Below are 23,299 nucleotides of genomic sequence, written 5' to 3'. Positions count from 1 at the left end.
CAACCAATGGAAGAATTTCCAACAAATATTTCAAATGTCCTTTTAACTACATGGATTGTAGAGATGGTATCCCTTGAAGCCTATAAATATGCATTTCAATACTTTGTCATCCAATTTGCTACTCAGTTGTGATGAGGACACATTGAGCATATGCAAGGCATCCAAAAATCTTGAGATAATTAAACTTAGTCTATTAGGGCATTCTTTTGAAACGTGTGCTATGCACATAATAGACTCCACCCAAATTGTTTTGAGGTAGACCCTTCACTTTGATCATACATCTAGCCATCTCCATGTTAGAATCACATTCTTCCTTTTTGTAACGCCATGTTGTTGTGGTGTGTGGCATGTTACACTAGTGCTTAATCCCTTTCTCATCAAAGAATGCCTTAAAAGCATCAAACATATATTTCCTCTTTTTATTAGTATTGAGAAAGTCATTACCAAGACTTTGTATTCCATTCACACGTAATCTACGAGCCTCCCATAGCTCTTATAACTCATCTTTGGAGATCTTATTAGCTAATTACTCATTTTGTCTAGTTGCACAATGAGCCCATGTTGTCTATGAGCTTCGTCAACTTTATCACAAGAACATTTGGCATAAAGCCTCTCTTGAGGCCTCCTATATCCCTTAGGAGGCCTTTTACAACCTTCTCAACAAGTTGTAGTTAGTATCCTATGGCAAAAATAGTAATTTAAAGGGTTTAAAGTTGCCTTAAGTCTTCTACAAACCTAACTAGATCCCTTTGTTGGAGCTTATTGTGAAATGAGCTAGTCACTTGAGCTTCATAGCTTTTACAAGATTCCATGAGACTTTTGAACCACTACAAATCTGTAAACTTGATCACCACCTCTTCAATTTACACAGATTTTGAATTGTAAACTACCACAAGGTATGGTTTGATACCATGTTAAAGTATGTGTACAACTCACAAAAGGCAAAACTACCTTACCAAGTCCAACCCTTGGTTTATTTTAAACATCTAATGCAAGCTGTTTGGGGACAAGGTGATCTAATATAATTCAAAAAATAGTTTAGACACAACCAACCTCGAGCCAAGTCGTATCTTTAGATGGATGAATTGAATACTTTTGCAATAAATTAGCGAAGTATTTTTTTCATGGAGTATTGTAGATGTAAAATGATGGGACAACTTGATTAAGTGTACATTGCAAGACCAAACTATTGTTATGGCAACAATGCATCACCCTAGAGTCCCATAGACCCCAACAATTCCAGGGACAAAGTGAACTATTCCCAAAAATCAACAATTCCTTTGATGAGCTCCAAGCTAGTATTCTTGAAAGGATAAAGGATTTGCTAGGACAAGATCTTCCAATGTCTTATGTGTTTACTAGGAATTTCTATATAACATCTCACAAGCTCTAGCCAAAGCTTAGCTTTACCTATACACTTTGTGATCCATGTAATTAAGAGATAAGGAACTTTCTCCAAATATTAAAGACCTATAAACATCCTTCTAGAAGGCATGATGTCATTTTCTATGGAATAAAATATGTCCTCGTAAACTCTCCATTATTAAGCAAAATAAAAATTCACAATAGTCTTTAGCTACTTCTATTGTGTGATCAAAGGCAATAATAGCTAAAGGCTCTTTTGTACAAGGCATGTTGTGGGATTGTAATGATATCACCTTAGAGCCATCATTAGGCACCTATTATCTAAGTACTTCAATTTTGTCTTTACCGCATAAAGAATCTAATTAAGTCTCTACTTTTGCATGATCGCCACTATACAGGACTACCGACCACCCTCAAAATCTTTCCTAATTAAAGATCTAACTGTTGGAACACTGAAAGGAAAGAGTAGAGTGGACACAAAATTAGAATACTTGCTTATAGAATGAAGAAGAAAGAGGTCCTTAAGTAGGCACCTCATACAAGGTCACTGACATCACTGATGACCTTAAAGCTCCACAATCATCTCCTCAATCTACTCCTAGATTCTCTCAATCATCCTATGTGGCTCTCCACCACCTAACTGTGCTTGTGGGCACCTAACTGTGCCTCTAGCACTCACACATAGAAACATAAGGTGTGCCTGAGGCATACACCTTGAGATATCCCAACAAACCCCCCCTCAAGGAAATGCCTCAGGCTATGTCAAGGATACATCTAGTCTCATAGTTTCTCATGCCATCTCATGGTGGTCAAGGATAAATCTATGGCTAGGTTCTCATGCTAGCAAGGGTTCCCTTGGGTGTAAGGTAAACAGAAAGGGATACAAACAGACCTTCCAATGGTTATCTCCCCTGCATGTACATGCACACAATGTCTGCAGGAGGTACCATGGAACAAAACATACACATGGCCTACATCATAAGGTGACCAGGGGAAGAAGAGGCGAAAATATGCGTCAGGTCGCCTTCACCTTCTTGAACAAAGTCGACTGGTTTTTCTCTGTTTTCTCCTTCAATATGCAGCCATTGCTGCTCAGATTTCAGCACAAGGTAGCTCTAGGTATGGAGAAGCTTGCCCTGAAAGGAATTAGACAAAGACGGAGCAGGCGCAGAGAAATCACAGCAGAGAACTTCGACGATCTTCCTGTAATGGCGACGAGCAGACGCAATGATTCGTCGATTCCTTGCAGCCAGAAGTTCGCCCCAACTAGATGGATCTTCAGCTGGAAGGGCGTGGGAAATGGGTGAGAATTGGAGGAGAACAAGCTCAAGCAAATTTTTGGAAGAAGAGGGAGAGATGGTGAAGAAGAAGAAGAGGAAGAAGATGATGATGTGGCAAAAATGGGCTCAAGGGGGATCAAATGGCTCTGATACCATGTTGGAACACTGAAAGGAAAGAGTAGAGTGGACACAAAATCAGAATACTTGCTTATAGAATGAAGAAGAAAGAGGTCCTTAAGTAGGCACCTCATACAAGGTCACTAACATCACTGATGACCTCAAAGCTCCACAATCATCTCCTCAATCTGCTCCTAGATTCTCTCAATCATCCTATGTGGCTCTCCACCACCTAACTGTGCTTGTGGGCACCTAACTGTGCCTCTAGCACTCACACATAGAAACATAAGGTGTGCCTGAGGCATACACCTTGAGATATCCCAACACTAACATAGAGACATTTATCTACTTTGAACATAATCTTCTAAATAACATCCTCTTAGGCATCATCTCAAGTCGAAATATAAGAGTGATTATCCTCATTAAAATATTATACAAGAACTTGCTTCCTAGAGTGGAATTCCAAACTCAAATCTCACTCTTTAGCTCATAGCATTGTGAAAACATTTCGAGGCTCCATTCCAAGGTTTCATGAGCTATGCCCATGTGGGGCTTTTTGACAACATTATGCTAAAGCACTCTCAATTGAGGCAAGTAGTCTCATAGAATTATATTTGGGAATTATCACTACAAGTATTGAGTTCAAATCCTTACAAAAGCTTTGAGTCCCGCATCTTAGACAAGTAATAAGTTCCACACCTTGCCCTACATTTCACACCTACACAAGGAATAAGTTCCACTCCTTACACAATCATTATACACTTGAAAAAACCTAGTTAATTTTTCTCAATCAAATCTTTAATGTTTAAACCTCATTGCACATCCTAACAACCTTGGTTCGATCCCTCATAGAACAATTAGTTGAAGGTCTAGATTTGGCAATGGAAAAAGTTCAAACCACTACATAGTACAAGTCATATCAAGACAATAGTGTGACTACTAAGAAAAATAGTTGTTAATCTGACTATTAGTGCATGTCATGGCAATGCAAAATCATATGTAAATAGAGGAAACATATAAAAAAGCCATAGTCACCAAAATTCATGTTGTGTACAAAAGCAACTTAAAGTCTAAACAGTGAATAAACACCTACCAATTTTTTAAAGCATGCAAGTCTCAAAGTTCCTGATGTTGCAACACCCAACAACCATTCAAGCATGCAAAAATATACATCATGAATCATATACTATATTACAACACCATAGGAGACCAATACATGGGACTTATAACCTGCTATACCTAGAGACATGCTATTTTTTGTGATAGAATTATTGCTATTATGGATTTAAAGGACACACCATATCATAAGTCCATTCACAGATTTTAAGAATATATTATGAGGTGGATATGTGTTGCGCTATAGGTCCTCATCAGAGCATATAGCCCATCATATATAGTAGCATTTTTGTTTAATCAAGATTGAAAATCAATATGCATACCAACCTACATATATCTAGATACAAACTAGCACATTTTATACCATACATTTTGGCATAACTTCATTACTACATATCATTGCTTATAATTTGGATATCAAGCATCATATCCAAGTACCATTGCTTACATTATAGTACAATCACAAGTTTCCATGGGAGTAAATGCATTGTCAGTAGCATATTTGTCATACCAACACTTGATATTAGATTGACATTTAATATCAACTCATACACTTGCTATCACAATATACATGCATTTGTATAGACAAGATGCATGCATCCTCTTATAGCAAGTGTATAAGCTGATGTTAAGTGTTTGTCTGACAAATATTAGCTTATACACTTGCTAGTCTAATGTGATAGCAAGTGTATAAGCTAATATTTGTCAGACAAACACTTAACATGAGCTTATGCACTTATCACAACATAGATGCATATGTCTATACATCAGCCCATGCTTTATCGTGTGCTCTAAAAAATCATCCCATATTACTACTAATACATCAACAAATAAACTTGCATATATAGCAATATATCCTTAAGCTTATATATACGTAGACCATCATATGTAGCAACATAACTATCAAGCAAGCACTGGGTTTAGGGGAGATTCTAGAGAGAGGCTCCACAAAAGGAAAAAAGGAGGGAACTCAAGGGGAGTTCACGCATGGATGCAAAGGGGAGTACTCTGGAATCGTGGCTGGGTGGAAAAATCATTGATGGGCCCTCTTTATGGTGATGTAACATTGGTATCAGAGTGGTTAAGAGAAAGGGACGAACATAGATGGTGACAGCGATGGAGTCTCACTGCTCAGCAGCCCGTGAATCGATGAAATGAGCAACCCGTCTTTGAAATCCATGATTCCACTTTAAATTTGAGTCCAATCTGGTGGTCGCACGCCTTGCGAGGCGCACTCTAGACTCGATCAAGACTCAAGGCCCAAGGGAGATTAGAGTACCAGGACTCCAAGAGTAGCTTGCATGAGCATTGCTGTGAAGGAGCCGTCAAAGTACTAGGACTCCAGGAGTAATTTGCATGAGCACTGCTGTGAAGGAGCCGAGTCATCTTTATTGCGGGACCATGGGAGTCACTGTGTCAGTCTTGGCTCTTAGATGTTGTGTTGCAGCCTACCAAGACTTTAGAGTCTCAAGAGTCAGACTCTCAGAACCTTAGAGGAGTGAGACTATGAGACGACAGTCATGCGCAGCGGAAGCCTTGGAAGTGGGTGAGATAAACAAGCCTTGGAGGAAGATGAAAGCCACCATGGTCATTTCATAAAGTACACAGAGCTTGACGAAATCCAGTCTCTACGCCATCTCATTTATTTTGTTCAAAGCTTTGACAGGCAAAGGTTTCTCAACCTTTGAAGAGAGAGAAACAAAAAAGCCATGTCATTCAAGGTCATAGACCTTTGCATAATCCATGTCACCATAGTTTTTTAAAACCCCTCTCATCCTCTATATCTTTAAAAACCCCAAGGCCCATATCATTTTCTTCTATAAGCCTCGCCAAACGCAAAGAAGAGGAAATCAAAAGCGGGATTTTAGAGTTCAAGATCGAGGGAAGTAAAAGAGCGGAAAGGAGAGTTCATGATCAAAGAAACAAAGACAAATCCAATGCCTTAAACAAATACCAGAAAAGTGGGCATCACATTTTTTTCTTTGACATAAAGCGCTTTGCTTTATAATTTCTAGAAAATACATGTCTTTAAAAATGACAACTCTAGGGATGATATGATTAGGGAGGCCGAAGAAAGGGCTAGAAAGGGAAAAGCAATAGTTAGAGAGGAAATACATGAGGAGGTACAAATTGAAACTCAAGAGGATAACATGGAAATGGAGGAAATAAACTACGGTGATTATGGAATTCCATATACGGAATTCATCAAACTTGAAACTCGAATGCAAAATATAAAAACGCAGCTAGGAGTTATCAGTGATACATTGAAAACCCTAGCTGAAGCCATAACTAAGATAGCCGATTCTCAATTGGTATCTATTATAGAAAAATCATCGATTCCTCCTAATCAAGTTGAGAGGTCACCTCTCGACTTAGAGAAACCTCTAATATCCTTAAGGACTTGAAACCGCCAACAGATACCAGTGATTTTGCTGTTGGGGCAGTACTTATACAAAAAGGTCGACTAGTGGCTTTTGAAAGCAAAAAGTTAGATCGTGCCCAAAGAAATTACTTGGCATACAAAAAGGAACTATATGCTATAGTCTATGCTTTAAAAATGGAGGCACTACTTATATGGTGCAAAATTTGAGATCATCTTTGATCAGGAGAGCATTAAGGGGATTTGTAATCAGCCAGAGCTTAAAGGTAGAAAAGCTAGATGGGCTGAGTTAATGCAAGAATTTGATATACAATTGACATATAGGAAAGGGAAGTTCAATGTGGTAGCATATGTAAGTAAAATATGTAAGTAAACGGCAAACTAATTGGGAATAGTATCTACCCATATTAGAATTTGCATATAACAGTGCCAAACATTCAACTACAGGTTTTAGTCCATTCATGATGATGTATGGATTTCAACCAAGAGTCCAAATGACAATGGGACTCGAAAAAGAGAAGGTTTAAGCGGCCAAAGACTTTCTTGAGGATTTGAATCAAACGCTTAAGTTAGCTAAAGATAGCATAAGAAGAGCTTAGGATAGAGCACGAAGTTATGCAAACCCCCACTGTAGAAAGTTGGAGTTTGAAGTAAATGAGAAAATCTACCTTAAGGTACTTGAATCTTTAGAATCTCGTCCAAAGTTGTCTCCTAGGTATTGTGGACCATTCACAATACTTAAGAGGATTGGAGAACTTGCTTACAAATTAGCCTTACCTGAGGGATGTAGAGTACATCCAGTTTTTCATGTCAGTAGGCTAAAAAGAAAATTAGGAGATGATGATAATCTCATCGGAAATGAAGTCCTAGTTGAACTCATTGAGCCTGCATCTTTACCACACGAGCCAGAAAGAATTTTAGATAAACAAGAAAAAAGAACATGACATACTATATGGCAAGAATGTCTAGTAAGTGGAAAGATAGATTTGAAGAGAGTTCAACATGGGAAAGGGTAAGCACTCTCCAGAGGAGGTTTCCAAATTTTATTTTCAAGGACGTAAACCATTCTTAAGGGGAAGGGAATGTTACGTTAGCCATATTCCCAAAATATTTTGGTGTGGTTATGGAAAAGCGGGAAACCAGAGGGCTCGATAGTGTTTGGCCGATGGGAGCCTAGAGGGTCAGGGACTAGGAATTATCCTAGGCCTAGGCAAGAATGGGGAGTGCAATGTTAAGGCCTAAAGGGTAGTAAGGTACTAAGGTCCTTTATGGACATGTGGCACTCAGGTGGGCTCCAAGTGGCGGGTTCAAAGGAGATTCTAGAGAGAGGCTCCACAAAAGGAAAAGAGGAGGGAACTCAAGGGGAGTTCATGCACGGATGTAAAGGAGAGTACTTTGGAATCGTGGCTGGGTGGAAAAATCATTGATAAGCCCTCTTTATGGTGATGTAACACCCTTGGGCCTCACATATTATGGAAAATATTTACTAATCTTAAAATCTTGCATATTTTTCAAGCTATATACCTTATCTTTAATGGGAGGGGGGATATGAGATTTTCAGTTTTTTCCCTTGCATATTTGAATTTTTTAAAGGAAATCCATGCATATTCTATATGGACCTTGTCTCCCCATTCCCTGGATTTTGGATGAGGTAGTAACATAATACTTATTGAGTTGGTACCCCAGGGGTTTATGTAATCACCACTCTTTTTTACTTCTCAAGATCAGTTGATCACATTGCACACTGAGAAAGCAAGAAACTCCAAAACAGCTCATTGCTACCTACATAACCAGGGTCTTCAAAGTGCATACATTACATACTTTTGCTTTAGACTTCATTTTACCTTTCCAATATAGCTTTGCATCACATCTTGCTCCATTGTCTAGCCAACCCATTACATTTATGTAAGTGACACTTTTTTTTTCCATTACATCTTGCTCCATTACATAGCCAACTCATGACATTTATGCACATTCTAATTTTGCACCAAAAAAATTAGTTTTTCAGCTGTAATCCAAATGCCTGTAGTTAATAGATGGGGATAAATTCACATATTCTTCCAATCCTTGCGTACGGGTAAGGGTTCCAACCTTTAGGTCTTGGAGGAAGTTGTTTCATGCGTTGATGGTCTGGAAAGGTTTCACCGTTCTGTGTGGATCAATATGCCAAGTGCCTTTCTTAATTTCATGTCATAAATTTAGGCACTATTGTATTAAATAAAACATGAGAGCATGAGTGCTCATAGGCCTTGCCTTGTGCACACAGAGAGAGAGAGAGAGAGAGAGAGAGAGAGAATACAAGCCAATCATGCTGAGCTGCAAGGTAGAATTAATAACATAACAATGATATTAATGAGGTGAAGATTAGAGTTAATGCCCCACAACGAGGTCCTCCACTATACATGCCCTTTGGCATTTACTAGCTATGGATAGGGGAGGAGGCGTGCTTGCTCAGTCGGCACCCTCGATCGTAAACCTCACCTCTTCAAACACACGTCGAGCATACAATTCCCCACCAACTTGTGCAAGATTTGAAGCCAATGTCTCCTTCATGCTCCAAGCAACCCACAAACCTTTAGGATTGTTTGGTTTACACATTAGTGACAAAGGCCCATAGCTTTTGAGATATGACTCAGGGCCTGTTCCCAACTTCCCATGCTGCCTAGGTGTGCATACTAGGTGGTAGTTCGACCACCTCCTTCCCAAGTAAAGATCAATTGCTTTGGGCTCCGGTGGCCAATGTGATCCTAGGAGGTCCCGATCGAGCCTTCAGACATGAATAGAACCTTAAGGGGCAGTGGGCCTATCTAATCGATTTGCGCCAACAAGTCGATTTGCAAGATTTATCGATTTGCGCCAACAAGTCGATTTGCAAGATTTGAATTCTTGCTCCTCTGCTTACAACCCGTTCGCACGTGCAATGTAGGGGGCTCACACGTGTAAGTTCAAATGCTTCCTCGAAAAGCTTTCAGACCTGTAGCTAATTAGGCTTGCCGCGCCATAGCTCCGGCTTGGAAGATCGTGTATGCCCGCGCCCTACACCATGGACTACGATCGTGACGAGGATTTGTTCAACGATGACGAGGAGGATCATGAGAACGAATTCGCTCTGGTACGTGATTTTCAACTCCCACATTGCTTTCTCGTACACCGTGCGGATCAGGGCAGCGTTTATGAAAAGCATGGCCGCTGTAGCAGGTGCCAGGAGTCTCTACAACGATACAGCAGGAGATAGAGCTCAATTACATACTGAATTATAGTCGGCCTTCCATGCTTTTGAATCCCTAAAAAAGGGGAACCTATTTTGGTTGCCAGGGTCTAGAGGCCATGCTCCAGGATGGGAGAAAAAGTGGATACTCCGATTCTAAATCCATCCTAGACCTAGTTAATTCCCATCCTAAACCCATCTATGTGCTAAGGCCCTAAGAAGGATGCCTGATGCTGCCCATGTCGCAGCTTGCTTGCTGTCCCCATGGCAGCCTCTCTTAAACCCTCCCTCCTTTGGTCTCAGTCCCCCTTGTCCTCGTGTGTGGGCTCAAAGGTGGGGAGTTGAGCTCCACTTCCCAACATTGAGGTTAAGTGCTGCTGCATCTACCGGTTTCTCTCCTTGTGGCATGCCGGCTTTAGTGCTGATTTGATGGGCGAGAATGAGCACAAGTGCTCCTTATATAAAGGGAGGGCAAGTCTATACTCCCCAAGAAATTGGCCGACTAGGTCCCTTGAACAGACCGATAAGATGGCTGACTAGTCATGAGGAGATGATCCCTCCTTTGGGGCCCGTTGACCTACAATCCTATAAGGCCAACTAGATGGCCAACTTAGTCAGTCCCTCTAGTGACTTGGAGGCGGCCTTTTGTGGTCCCTAATCGATCATCCAGACATATCTACATCTGGAGGCGGCTTTTTGTGGTCCCTAATTGATCGTCCACACATGTCTACATCCATCCATAAATGCCTCGGCCCTCAATACATGTCCTTCTAGACCTTTTGGATGGGCTCTAAATCCGCTCATGTGGCAGCCAAATATGCTGCCCACATGGCAGTCCATATGCTGCCCAAGTTGGCTCCGTGAAGAGCTAACATATGGCAGTCCATTGTTGCTCAAGATACACAATATCAAAGAATTACAAAGGTGGCCCATGGCCATATAGCATGCACCGTGCGACACCTCAATCGGTACACTTGCAGAAAAGGTCTATAAATGCTTGGATTTAGGAGCACCTTGCTCTACAGCACGGACTCATCCATAGGTTTTGCTAGATTAGAGAGTAGAGTATGCCTTTCATGCACGAGAGTCCTTTTAGATCCAGATTGGGAGGAAGAGTCAATAAACGCTTCTTTCTCTACTCTTGGCCTGAGACATGGTAGAGAAAGTATTTCTTAGCTTATCGACTCTGATGGGGTTCTACTGTCAAATGTTGATGCCGTGTTATGCATAGCTATAGATTTTTTATACCTCCCATCTGTCAACAGATCCAGACACATGTGTGAGGGACGACTCTAGATTTAGAGTCTGGCAGGGTATTCCAGCATTGGTGAAACCATACACGAGAGTCTCGCTTGATGCACCTTTCACCAATCTGAGTTTCAGACTACACTTTTTACCCTCCACAAATGGCAAGTGCTCGGGCTCAAATGGGCTGATACCCTTCTTTTCATTGCTTCTTGGGACATGATTGGGGACAATGTTATCTCGACTTTGCAGGGCATTTGGGACTCTGGTATTATGCTTGATTCACTTACAAAGGGTCGTATTCATCTTATCCCAAAGGGGGGTTATGGAAATTTGGTTTTCCAATGGAGACCAATCACTCTTTTGGGCACCTTTTATAAGATTGTCGCCAAGTTTATCTGTTTACATTTCAGCCCATTCTCCCATATCTCATACAAGTTACATAGACAGGCTTTGTGCATTGCTGAAGCATTTTTGATAATATTTTCTCTTTTTGGGAGGCTTCAATGCAGAGTGGCTAGAGGCTAGCCGTTCTACTCGAGAAAGCTTATGACATAGTAGATTGGGGTTTTATGGAGGGCACTCTTCTACATGTTGTCTTTTTGGATGTTTGGATCATAAGTCTTTTCTCTTTGTACAGATTAGCCCACAGCTAGCTGCTTATTAGAGGGAATAGGGGAGAGAGATTTCATATTTCGATATTAGTCCAACAGGGATCTCTCTTCCCCCTTTCTTGTATTTCTTTGTGGTTGAAGCAATGGCATTTTCTTGAGATCTCAAGCTGACATTATTGGGCTGAGACTTCCTTGAGACGAGGAGATGTTGGACAGTGAGCTCGCATATGACACTCCTGTTTTTTTGGATGCCACTCCACATAATCTCACTTCTTTTAGAGAAGCCTTGGATTTACTTGGGGCACATATCAATTGGAGTAAATCCAGTGGCTTTTTGATTAGTGACGATGACCCTTCAGATTGGGGGCTGATTTTGTTTCATGGATTCAGAGGGGTGTTTCTGTCAGATACTTGGGTTGCCAGTTGGGTGTTTCTCTTCTTCGCAACAATTTTCTTGTGTTGGAGTGTATAAGGGAAAAAATCCTTTTTTGAGTTCACCTAGCTTCCAGGGTAGTGGTTGTTAATCAGGTGGTGTTGGCCATGGCTTGGTTTATTTACTCTTGTTGGTGCCAATGGCTTAAATTTTTATGGAGTGGTCTAGATGGTTCAGCAGACGAGAGAGCTAGGGTTGTTTGGGAGACTTGATCCTCTCTATGGAGGAAGGTTTGGGAGACTTGATCCTCTCTATGGAGGAAGGACCCCTCAATATTATTCATCCAAACTTGTAGAGCAGGGCCTTGTTGTGCAAGGTGGTGGTCAGGGAACATTTGCTAGGATAGGAACCGTGGAAAGGTCTTGGAAGAGGTCTAGATGTGAGAAAGGTCCCACTTCCTTTGTGGGTTCTTGGAAGGATTTCAAAAATCTTTTGGATGATCCTAAATTTCAATAAAGTCACCTCAAAGGAACTGCAATGGGAATTCAGCAGAATGATGCAGCCATACCCATGGATTGGGTTCTTACAAATGACATGCCGCACTATATCTTTACTTGGCTTGGGGATTTCACGAGGACAGGTATCCCTCTTCAGGTCATAGAACTAAGACGAGGTTTAGATGAGGATGCCTTGGTTCTTTGATGTTCACTCGAGGGGCATAATGTAGATGCAGATACCCTTGAGGATATCGTCTTTCAGCCTATCAGGATGTGGAGTAGTGTTTCTTGGCTTCAAGATGGTATCTATACCCTAAGATGCTTTGTTCAAAGAAGTCAATTAGTTTGTTGTTTTCTCATAGTGGCAAACATTAATCTTTTTGGTTCTTTGAGATTAATTTTGTCAAATGTAGTATTCTTAAGATCTTGCATAGTATTAATTCATTTAGTGTATTGTTTATTTGGCACAAATTGCAGGATGCTGATGTTGGTAGGGAGCTTTTGGTCTACATGGTGGATGCGAGCCCAGACATGTTCTTACCTTTCAGGAAGGAGGTGATTTTGCTATGACTATAAATACTAGCTGGTCAAATATTTTTCAAGGGTTTATCCTGAGCTTGTATATGTGTTTATGACTTGTGCTCATTTGCACATGCCTAGCAATATGCATGCTAACATGAGGTTTATGGGTCAAGAGGCTTCCACTCCATTTGGGCTTTTTTTGATCAGCTATCTAGTCCACTTAAACATGTTACTTTGCCGGGCATGCTATAGTATCTTTATGTTGGTAAATTATGTTCGCAATGTCAAAGTGTTTGACAAGTAGAGTGGAGACTATAGCTTGATTGAATAAATGTGCCCTTACTTGCGTATAGTCATCATCACCACTGTATGTGTTTCAAAGTCATAGTATTTTTACCAAGAATTGTATTTCTTGAGAAAAAGAATAATTTGGAAACAAAAAGCTGCAAAAAGGATCCCATCTAATGTGTCTAACTGCATACAATCCATACTTTACTGATTGGGAATCCCTAAATGGGCAGTTCTTTATGACAACTTTGGATATAACCTTTTGGCAAACATGATCCATTTTAATTTTTAAAAGGAGGAATTATATTAGCATCCTTGACTTGTTCCTGAGAGCTTCTGCAAAAGAGCCGATGGAGTGCTTCTTCAATAGAAAGCGTATCGGACCATGATGTGTCATTGAGAGGGGGTGTTGAAACTTGGAAATGTAGGGTCAATGCCCCACTTGCAGTGAGGAGTGCTAAGGGGCTTAATACCTTACAATAGATTGGGGATAGATGCATTTGTAGGGGGATGGACTGAGGCTGCCATGTGGGCAGCAAGATGACTGCCACATGGGCAGCAGAGAGAGATCCTTCTTGATGTAATTTTAGGACAGCCAATGAGGCCCCCTGGTCAGGAGATTTGGCTGATAGTAAGCCCACTATGGCAGCTGCTTGTGAGGATGCGTATAGCCCTGCCAAGTGTCTATTGAAAGGTGGGAGCCTGGTGGGGATATTCTCTAATTTTGTATTTTATCGCTACCCTGAACTAGTGGTAGCACCGTACTCCATTAGCCTGTCCCTCCCTCCATCGCACATCGGGCCAGCTCCTGCTTTCACCCGTGTGCATTTACACCCTGCGGCAAAGTGAGGGAGAATTTTTTTCCCTTCTCTGGTAGTCAATGTTGCAACAATTGATGGGTCTGCCAGTCTTTCATCATGGACAATCCAGCATAGCAGCTCTTGTGCAAGCATTCAGGGGGCAGAATCATCTCCTTGAGCAGAATCAGCTCCTTTCTGAGCAGCTCCAGCTCTTGTGTGGGCAGGAAAAGAAGACAAAGAAGGATGCAACGACATTAGGACAATTTCCAACTTCTACTAGAACAGGAAAAGCTGCATCGGGCTAGACGTCCACTTGGCAGCATTCGAAATCTAGCGCAAGCAAGACCGAGAGGAGATGCTTTTACAGCATCGACAGTTTCTCACAGCCTGCTTATAGCTCCTTTCTCCATCCGCAGAGAAAGCAATGTGAGCGCATCATCCGTTTAGGGGTCTTCCACCTTAGAGTAAAGTGTAGTGGACTATCCTCCTGCACGTACCACAGATAATTCTTCATCCACAGGTAGTCCGTTATCTGCTCAGGATTCTTCCAAATCAGTGGACTATTCTGCAACAGTTGAGACATTGGCTTCTCTTGGGTCTCCCAGTCCAGGGGACCATTTAATTTCTGCAGTAGCTGCATGCAGTTCCTCAGGATCTTCCACCCATGAGGTTTGTTAGAGAGGCGCGCACAGTTTGTAGGAGATCTGCATTAGAGAGTGCAGCATATGAAGCTCAAGGTGGTGTATTACCTCAGCAGAGCTTGTTGCAGGTATTCTACACTGTTGGAGCTTGTTTCTACATCTTCACGAGATCTTGCACGCTTCAATCGAGGCACTTGGTCTCCATCCTTTCCATTGGGCACCTGTGAGACATGTGGATTGGGATCATTTTCTGTCCTCTGATTGCCACTCTTTCTTCTGCCAAAAGAATCCTCTGGAACAAGTTGGGGTGTTACAAATCTTCTGATGTTCAGCTTCTTGAAACACTTCTTGCACGCCTGATGACTTTTTTCTTCACAATAAGAGATCTTCCATAAACAAAATACCATCCCTTAGAATCAGAATGGAGATGATCATGATCACCACCGTCACTCTCACTCTTAATCCCCACAGAAGGGTCGGGAGTTTCACCATTTTCCCCTTCGAATTTACCCCCCGATGTCAATTGTATGGCGGTTGGTAGCAAATCCAAAGATCCACTGTCCTCGCTATTCACCTCCATGGGTGCTTCCGCTGTATCACTTCCCACTGTTAAAAACATCTCGATAATTATGTTCTGTCATTTAACCTATTGACAAGAGGTTATTGCTGAGCTTCAGAACATAGAGCACATCTTTCACCAATCCTTTCGTACCAGTAAAATTGTTCATAGGGATAACGCATGTCCCTTGAACTGGATTCAGTGTATTGTCTACTGTGTAGATGACATTTTTCTGACCTTCTAATGGCTTTATTTTTTTGAACCATTCCTGATGATTTGTCATGTGAGACGATGCACCGCTGTGGATATACCAAGGATCCTATTCCACTTGGTTGACTTGATAGCTATAATTCTCTTTGGGATTGAAATCAGAGTCTCGTACACTGTATCAATCTAATGCATTTCTTCACTTGCACGGGGACTCCTAGAGCTAGGGAACAGCATTCCCACGTTCCTCAAGGCTGGAACAGAGTTCCAGTGCTACTATGCCTGCAATACAATGTGCAAATTTATGAATGTCCTTGCAGTCCCCAATTGAGAAAACGAGACATCTAAATGCGGAAGATTTTGCCAACATACAACACTTACAAATCTCGCTTTAGGTTATGCACTTAGAAGAAGAAATAGATAGAGAACACTTTCAGAACTGCAAAGAGAGGGAATACACAAATGTACAGCCAATATTAGAACATCATAGCGAATTCGCAGTGCAAACCAGGTCTTCAAGTCGCAGGAGGTCCAGCAGCTCAAGGTGCTTCGTGACAGATTTGCCACAGGAGACCTGTACGGGGCAAAGTCCTTATCAAGCGCAAAATCAAAGAGATGATTCTCTGCAAGTGATACCAACTTCGATATCGGACAACTTCAGAGCAGATATCGCAACAAGCATTGCCGCAAACGAACCGAGGATGAGACAAGCAGGGTCTCGTCATTGTTCACAGGAAATTGATTCTACAAGCAAGGCTGGGGATGTGGAGGAATGCAAACAGCACATGGAACGAAATGTTCCACATTTCTAACTAGCAAAAGTTCCGGGACTGGTGTTCCCATGCCTCGGGAATGTTCAGGAATGCCAATCAAAGCTGTTCTCATACAAACATGTGCTTTTCTTTGTGGGCAGCCATGGAATCTTCTTGAGTCTCTTATCTCATTGGAATTTTTACAATGTATGCCCTTCTACTATGTAGATTCTAGGCTTCTGGCTTCATTGTTCATGTTTGTAAGTAGTTACTTGTTAGTCACTAGTCACTATTAAAATATGAATTCACTCAAAGTATATTGATTGATGATGTGTATCACGACGTTTATGCTGATGTGGCATTTCCTAGACGTTCCCATTCCTTGATCCTATTGCGTTTCTGTTCCAAGGGGGTGGATGTTCTTGAAATGTTCCTGTTCCTTGGCTACTATGATTGCCACTACGTAGAAGCATACACAAATGTCAATTATGCTTGTCAAGCACCAATATGCTGATGCACATGTAGATGACAATTATGTAATAACTGTCGCTTCACCAATGCATGACAAATACTCCACCAACGTCGACGATGTAGGTCGGGACTTGCGTCGCACTTTGCTTCATGCCTTCCTTTTGTTGAACTTGGCTCTAGACCTAGCTATTGTGTTGAATAGAGGACCCAATCCTTAAGTCCGAATTTTGAGTCTTTGATACCACTGCTAGCAAGAAGAATAGATAATAAATGCTTTGCATTCACCTTATAGGCTGGGGAGATCAACTCTGTACGTGCACTGCTAGCAACATTGAGAGTGTTATGACCCTAAGGTCATGGCGTGAGCTGGCATTAATGAGGGGGTTAGGTTCAAACCAGGGACCCTTTAAAAGGGGCCAGTTTATACTTTACGACTATCCCCAGTATAAGTTGCCTTTAGGATAAGGACACTCTTGGGTGAGTCTATATATATGAGCTGTGGGCTCATATGTGGGGATCCCTCTAGATGGATTTGTCGATATACTGGGATCTAGAGCAAGCCTATGCCTTGTCTGGCCTTAGACTTGGATTGGTGGGCGCCCATGGTATGGGACACATAGGCTGTAGCCATTATGGACATCTCTTGGTGCTTGGCTATTGTAATGAAGGCCAAGATTGGGCCAAGTTAGTGAGGGTTAGGGCGAATTTGGCTAGGGGATGTTTAGGCCTAGAGAGGTCAATAAGGAGATATAGTGGAGGGGAGACTATATAAGTCCCCCTGCACTCTCTCCCCCAAATCTCTCTCTCTCTTTCTCACCCCATCTTCCTCCTCCCCTCTCCCCCCCTTCCGCTCTTCTATCCCTTCCTCAAGCTCAGAGAAAGCACAAGCCAAATGAAGACAACGTATTAGTGCTTGACAAGTAGTTTTAGGGGATCGTGATGTGAGTTTTCAGTGTTGCTCGATAGTAGTTTTAGCAGATCTTGATGTGAGAGTTTTCAGCGCTGCTTGATCACTCCAGCGTTCCAGCGTTGCTGGTTGCCAATCCTACAATCTTTCATTTTGACGAACAAGCTATCCTTTGGAAACTGCAAATGTGATGCATATGACTTTTTTCAGCGAACACTTCTTCCAAAGTGGTAGTTCCGAAATCATCAGCGTCCACAACTTCCAGTATCTTGCTGTTGTGAGTAAATCCAAGCACCTTTGCAAATCGGCAGGGGGGAATATGTGCCTAACTATCAGACTAAATAATTCCCCCACGACCAACGTACAGATGCCAAGGCTAAGTAGAGACAAAACCATTGAGCCTCTCCTCCTCAACCAGATGAGTCCTCTCTCTCGAAGCCTCTCCTCTCCTCTTGAACCAGATGAGTCCTCACCATGAGTTCTGATGGGTCTGTCACCAATTGCAACCACACTTCTGCTAATGTGCATGCAAAGCCCTTTTCCAAGCCGTCCATTGTCGGTGGCCTGCTCATTTGGACACGGGACATGAAAGTAGAAGGACCTAAGCAATAGGGACATCAATTCAAGATGCAACGAGCAACACAACTACCAAATTTGCGGTGCCACCGCCCAAGCTAGCTATCTCGTTGCCCAAATTAGCCGCGCAGCTGAGCACGTGCAAAGCTCTTTAGATTAGTTTTTTCCTCCACTAAGGCTAGACGAATTGTAGGTTAGTGTGGGCTGGGTTCAACTATCTAGGTTAGGTTAAGTCGAGTATTGGCTGAGGTTAGACTAATCCGTGACCTAATTGTCTTAGCAGCCTTAGGTTAGTGGTGTAATAACTTTCCTAGGAAGCCCCCCATGCCTGGGCCCCCCCAGAAAAGAAAGAGAGAAAAAGAAGAGCCTTCACAACGCAAAATTTCCAGCCTCTACCAACCCTTACAACTTACAAGGCTGTTTTCATCCCTATTTGGGCACCATTTTGAAGCTCTTCATTGACCTTTCTTCCAAGGCTCAAGCCTCTCTATCGCATTTCGAACTACGAGACGAGTAGGAATTGATGGCAACTCAGAACACATGCATGCGTTTGGCACAGCAACAAAGCTTTGTTACATACCATGGGCCTATGGAGGAAGCATGCGGCAACATGTCTCTAGTTTTGGGCAGCTTATATAGGGCTTTGAGTAGCTGGAAAAAGGCTGAGAGCACCTTTGACATGAGGATGATTCACAGTCCAATGGAATCCTTTTGTTGTAACCCATTACATTGGATGTGTTGCATCAAGCATTTTCTTCTTTTGGGCTTATTGAGAAGATTGTCATGCATCAGATTTCAGGTGTACTCCAAGCTGAAATGCACTTTGCCTCACAAGCTCGTGCATTGCAAGCACAAAACAATAGGAACCATACATTGCTACAAGATATGCATGACAGTTTTAATCTTGAAGCTGCATCACAACACATTCAGGAGCATGACATTGGGGAATATGGCCACAACTTTAATCTAGCTAATGCCCTTCGCTATTACTCATTAGGTGAGTATACTTGGGTGTTTTGCCTTCTACATTTAGCAGCTATAATGAGAACAATGGCATCTCATCTTGAGACTTTCTTTGACCAGCTTTGTGACAAGAGATGGATGCTTTTGTAGGGATTTGCATCGTATGTTAGCAGATCAGTGATGTAGCTTACTAATTGAAGCTACCAGATCTTTGGAGGATTCAAATGCTTGAAATGTGAATCTTCTCAAATCTTTCGAGGGAGATGTGCGAGAAGATATGCCTTCTGTGTGTAGCTAGAGGTTGAAGAACTTGATGGGATCTTAGTTCCAAGGCAGGTATTGACACCTAACGGAAGGAAAGTTGGAGGTAAAGTTTCCCGTTGCTATTTGGTGAAGTTTCGGAGTCATTCACCATTGTATGTGAAGTGGCTGGAAGAGGGTGACTTGGTAGAGACACCTTAGTCGTCGTAGCTTTACCTGGAAGCTTTTAAGCTTGAGCCAACTTTGGTTTTGGCTCCTTCAAGCTCAGTAGAGCGTAGGTTTGGAGCATTGCTTGATGCTCAAGAGAGGGGTAGTACCTCTGTCTCTTTGTTACAGACAGGCTCCGATATCTAGAGGTCACTTGGTGACATTGTATGTTTCACGTGAGGTACTTCTTGCTGACAGTATGTTTGCATTGGGACTTCTATAATCAGTGTACTAGTCAATACGAGGTTTTTGCAGTGTATATGGATTGCTATCCTAGGCTCTGAATAATCATATAGGCTATGCCAGCTCGTAATACATGCTTCTATGATGGTATGTCACGAGGGAGTGAATTTTAGTGCATGCATGTGGGCTAGACCCCGAGAAATAAAGTGGCTAGGGCCTTGGGTTGCGAAGTGTGCAAGTTTTGCCCAGGGAATTGTTCATTGGGGGTGAATTTGGGGTTGGGCCCCAAAGAGGGGGCAAATAACCCTTAGAAATTCAAGTTAGTCATTGGAATGGTCCCCATAGAGGGGGCACGAGACAAACGAACGTTAAGTCATTGGAGTTTACCACATAGACAGCTTGGCGGAAAATTAAAGACCAAGTGGCAAAATAAATCGCGGGCTGCCACACTGCATTTCCATGCCTTAGATGCATTTGGCAAGATAGTATGTGGAAGGAATTTCACGCAAGGTGGACGACGATAGGATCTCATAGGAGGATTAGAGAGAGAGACTGGTTCACGTCGCAGAGGCTATCACGGATTGAGGCAGCTGTATGTTTTTTTGGGCTGTGTATGGAGTAGCTGTGTGGTGTGCACGGTCTGTACGGAAGGCTTGGTACGGCTGTGCACAAAGAGATCATACAGCATGTGCGAACATGAGTGGAGAGACAGTTCGGACCTCCCGTATTGTTGCACGTGTCCTTGAGCAGTGGTATGGGCAGGAAAAACAGTTGTATGAATTGCTGGTTGGCCTTGGTGTACGGCTAACGTACGATTGACGTATGTTTTCCTCGGGCTGCTTGCTACGTATCTGCAGCCTTGTGTACAGGTTTGCAACGGGTTGTCTGCTTGGCCTGTGGGATTTTGGTTGCACGAACCACTGGGTGTGGCAGTGTGGAAAAGGTGCGTTCCAATTCCATAGCCAGTGAATGGGTTTAGTTGGATGCTCTGAGGTTGTTGGCTGGTCATTTATGCTATCATCGAGGATTTTGAGCACTGTGATCCAAAATGGATGGCTAGTAACAGTTTCTGTTTTTATATAAATGCTTGGAACAGATTAGATGATTCTTGTTATGCTTGTGAAAGCAGAGCTCAGTAGGGCTGATGCATGGGTTAAAGATGCCAAAGATTTTGGTAGGTGTTTCATATAGAAACATACTTTTGGGTTTCTCAAAAAGACAGGTCACATGCAGGCAGTGGATTATTGGCCGAGGGCACATGTTTGGTACAACCTCGCTGCTGATTAGGCAAGGGTCGGGTATCCATGCTTGAGATGGAAAATGCCCCTAGAACCCAGAGAGGGATGCTTGAGATGGAAAATGCCCTTGGAACCCAGAGAAGGATAGTGCTTGCTGTGCTGTGATGCAGATTCGTTTTTTGGAAAAGACAGGTTGATGTATTGGGATGTATGCTGCCCATACGGTGAGGGACTATGGGTCGTGTATTAAGCAACTAACAATCCCCAATTTCTGGGGCAATCTAACAGCTCACAGGACAGCCAAAAGGCCAGCCACCTCAGCCAAACAAGTGGCCAGAAAGACCAGCTGGCCGACCAGCTAGGTGTGGCCTATAAAGGCACAAGCCCTCACACTCCTCTTGACAGGACAGGACCTGCTGCTGCTCCTCTCTCCTCCATGCTTTGCTGCAGCCCCGCCTGCTCCACTTCTACCTCTCCTCTTCAGATCTGCCTTCTCTCTGCCTCTCCTTCCTGCGTCCTGGCTGCTCCATCCTCTCCTCCAGATCTGTCCCAACTTTTGCTCCTGCTCTAGATCTGCTCCTCTGCTTCAGCTCTGTCCCTTCTGCTCCAGATCTGTCCCATCCTACTCCAGATCTGTCTCTTCTGCTCCTCTGCTCCAGATCTGTCCCCTCCTGCTCTAGATCTGCTCCTTATCTTCATCATCATCGAGCTACACGGAGGACTGCGTTACGCTCCCTTTGCTGCTATCTTTTCTACAGTTTCTCTACATGGAATCATCTTTCTGATTCACCTCAGCCACGGTCCTTGAGACACGACAGCTTGAGGTTCTTGTATTCAGTTTTTCATATTACCGACAGGCACTATGTTTTATGAGTTCCGTTCTTCAATTGTGTTTGAGTATTGTCTACTTTTTGATCGCCCCACTGCAAACCCTATCGTTTCTCTATATGGTATCAGAGCCATGGTGATCTAAAGACCACAGATCTCTGGTGATCTAAAGATCCTGCTTCTTCAAGGAGGCCATAGGTACGGGGAGCATCACTCCTATGAACATATCAGTTTTCTCTTCATTCCGCTGCGCACTAAGGGAGAGAATTCCATCTTCTACTCCCATCCCTCCCTCCCTTTCTTACCTCTATCTTCTACACCCATCCCTCCCTCCTTTTTTTTTTGGTTTCAGGCTTGACACTCCCCATTCCTTCGAGCAAGGGGGTCATGATGCTTCACCTCTACCAGATCTCCACCGGCATCGACTTCCAGGATCTACAAGTTCTCCCAAGGTGGGACTCTTTCTGTTCAGATGTGTCTTGATGACTGTTGTTTCGAATTCTTCTACATTCATGGAGGCGGGGATAGACTCCTCCCTCCCGAGGTTCAAGATCGAGCACACATTGGATCACTGTTCAGCTACGACCTCTTCCTTTGGTGAAATCCTACCATCTCTGGATTATCAGTGCTGCTTCGACATATTTGTTCTTTACCTTTGCTTCTCCCTCCACCTTTCGGCGTTTAGAGGGGGTGGCTTATTCTCTCAAGCTTCACAGTGTTCTTATTTCTATATGGTATCATACGTGTAACTCAGACACTTAAGGAAGTGAACAATTCCCTTGCAAGGGCACTCCTCTTGTGATCACCTCTTGGGCATTTCACAGGGATAGCCAACACCACCATCGACATCCCTGGCCGACCAGCTGGCCAACCAGCTGGTAGGCCCACCGACCAGTTGGCCGACCAGCTGGCAGGCCCACCGACCAGCTGGTCGACCAGCTAGGTCTGGCCTATAAAGGCACAAGCCCTCACACTCCTCCTAACAGGACAGGACCTGCAGCTGCTCCTCTTCTCCTCCATGCTTTGCTGCAGCCCCGCCTGCTCCACTTCTACCTCTCCTCTTCAGATCTGCCTTCTCTCTGCCTCTCCTTCCTGCCTCTTGGCTGCTCCATCCTCTCCTCCAGATCTGTCCCAACTTCTGCTCCTGCTCCAGATTTGCTCCTCTGCTTCAACTCTGTCCCTTCTGCTCCAGATCTGTCCCATCCTACTCCAGATCTGTCTCTTCTGCTCCTCTGCTCCAGATCTGTCCCCTCCTGCTCCGGATTTGCTTCTTATCTTCATCATCATCGAGCTACACGGAGGATTGCGTTACGCTCCCTCTGCTGCTATCTTTTCTACAGTTTCTCTACATGGAATCATCTTTCTGATTCACCTCAGCCACGGTCCTTGAGACACGACAGCTTGAGGTTCTTGTATTTAGTTTTTCATATTACCGACAGGCACTATGTTTTCTGAGTTCCGTTCTTCAGTTGTGTCTGAGTATTGTCTACTTTTTGATCGCTCCACTGCAAACCCTATCGTTTCTCTATATCGTGGCAGTCCTTAACAGTGGAGAAAGCTCCTGTATGCTTTCTTTTTCTACTTTGAGCATATAGGTGGCTAATTGGGCACTAGTGATAGCTATGGGGAATTGTGTAGCCAAGCGTGGTTACTAGTAACAGTTCTGGGCTGCATGCAAGCTGCGTGGATTAGGGATGGAGA

The 23,299-nt window shown here is 43.1% G+C and overlaps 1 protein-coding gene across 1 annotated transcript in view; it reads left to right on the top strand.

The window, feature by feature from the left end:
• Positions 1 to 9,164: 9,164 nt before the first annotated feature.
• KU70 (ATP-dependent DNA helicase 2 subunit Ku70-like protein) overlaps positions 9,165 to 23,299 on the top strand; it is a 77,113-nt gene continuing 62,978 nt past the window's right edge. The window contains exons 1-2 of the mRNA XM_087400609.1: positions 9,165 to 9,370; positions 12,673 to 12,750. Coding sequence (XP_087256735.1) covers positions 9,284 to 9,370; positions 12,673 to 12,750 — 165 coding nt within the window. The 5' untranslated portion in view covers positions 9,165 to 9,283. The remainder of the gene's footprint in view (positions 9,371 to 12,672; positions 12,751 to 23,299) is intronic.

The sequence above is a fragment of the Dipteris shenzhenensis genome, chromosome 29 (genome assembly GCF_047967505.1).
Source record: "Dipteris shenzhenensis isolate YYH24624 ecotype China chromosome 29, Dip_SZ_1.0, whole genome shotgun sequence".
In the NCBI taxonomy this organism is placed as follows: domain Eukaryota; kingdom Viridiplantae; phylum Streptophyta; class Polypodiopsida; order Gleicheniales; family Dipteridaceae; genus Dipteris; species Dipteris shenzhenensis.
Note: the sequence above shows the minus strand (reverse complement) of the source record. Positions and strands in the feature narration are given on the sequence as shown.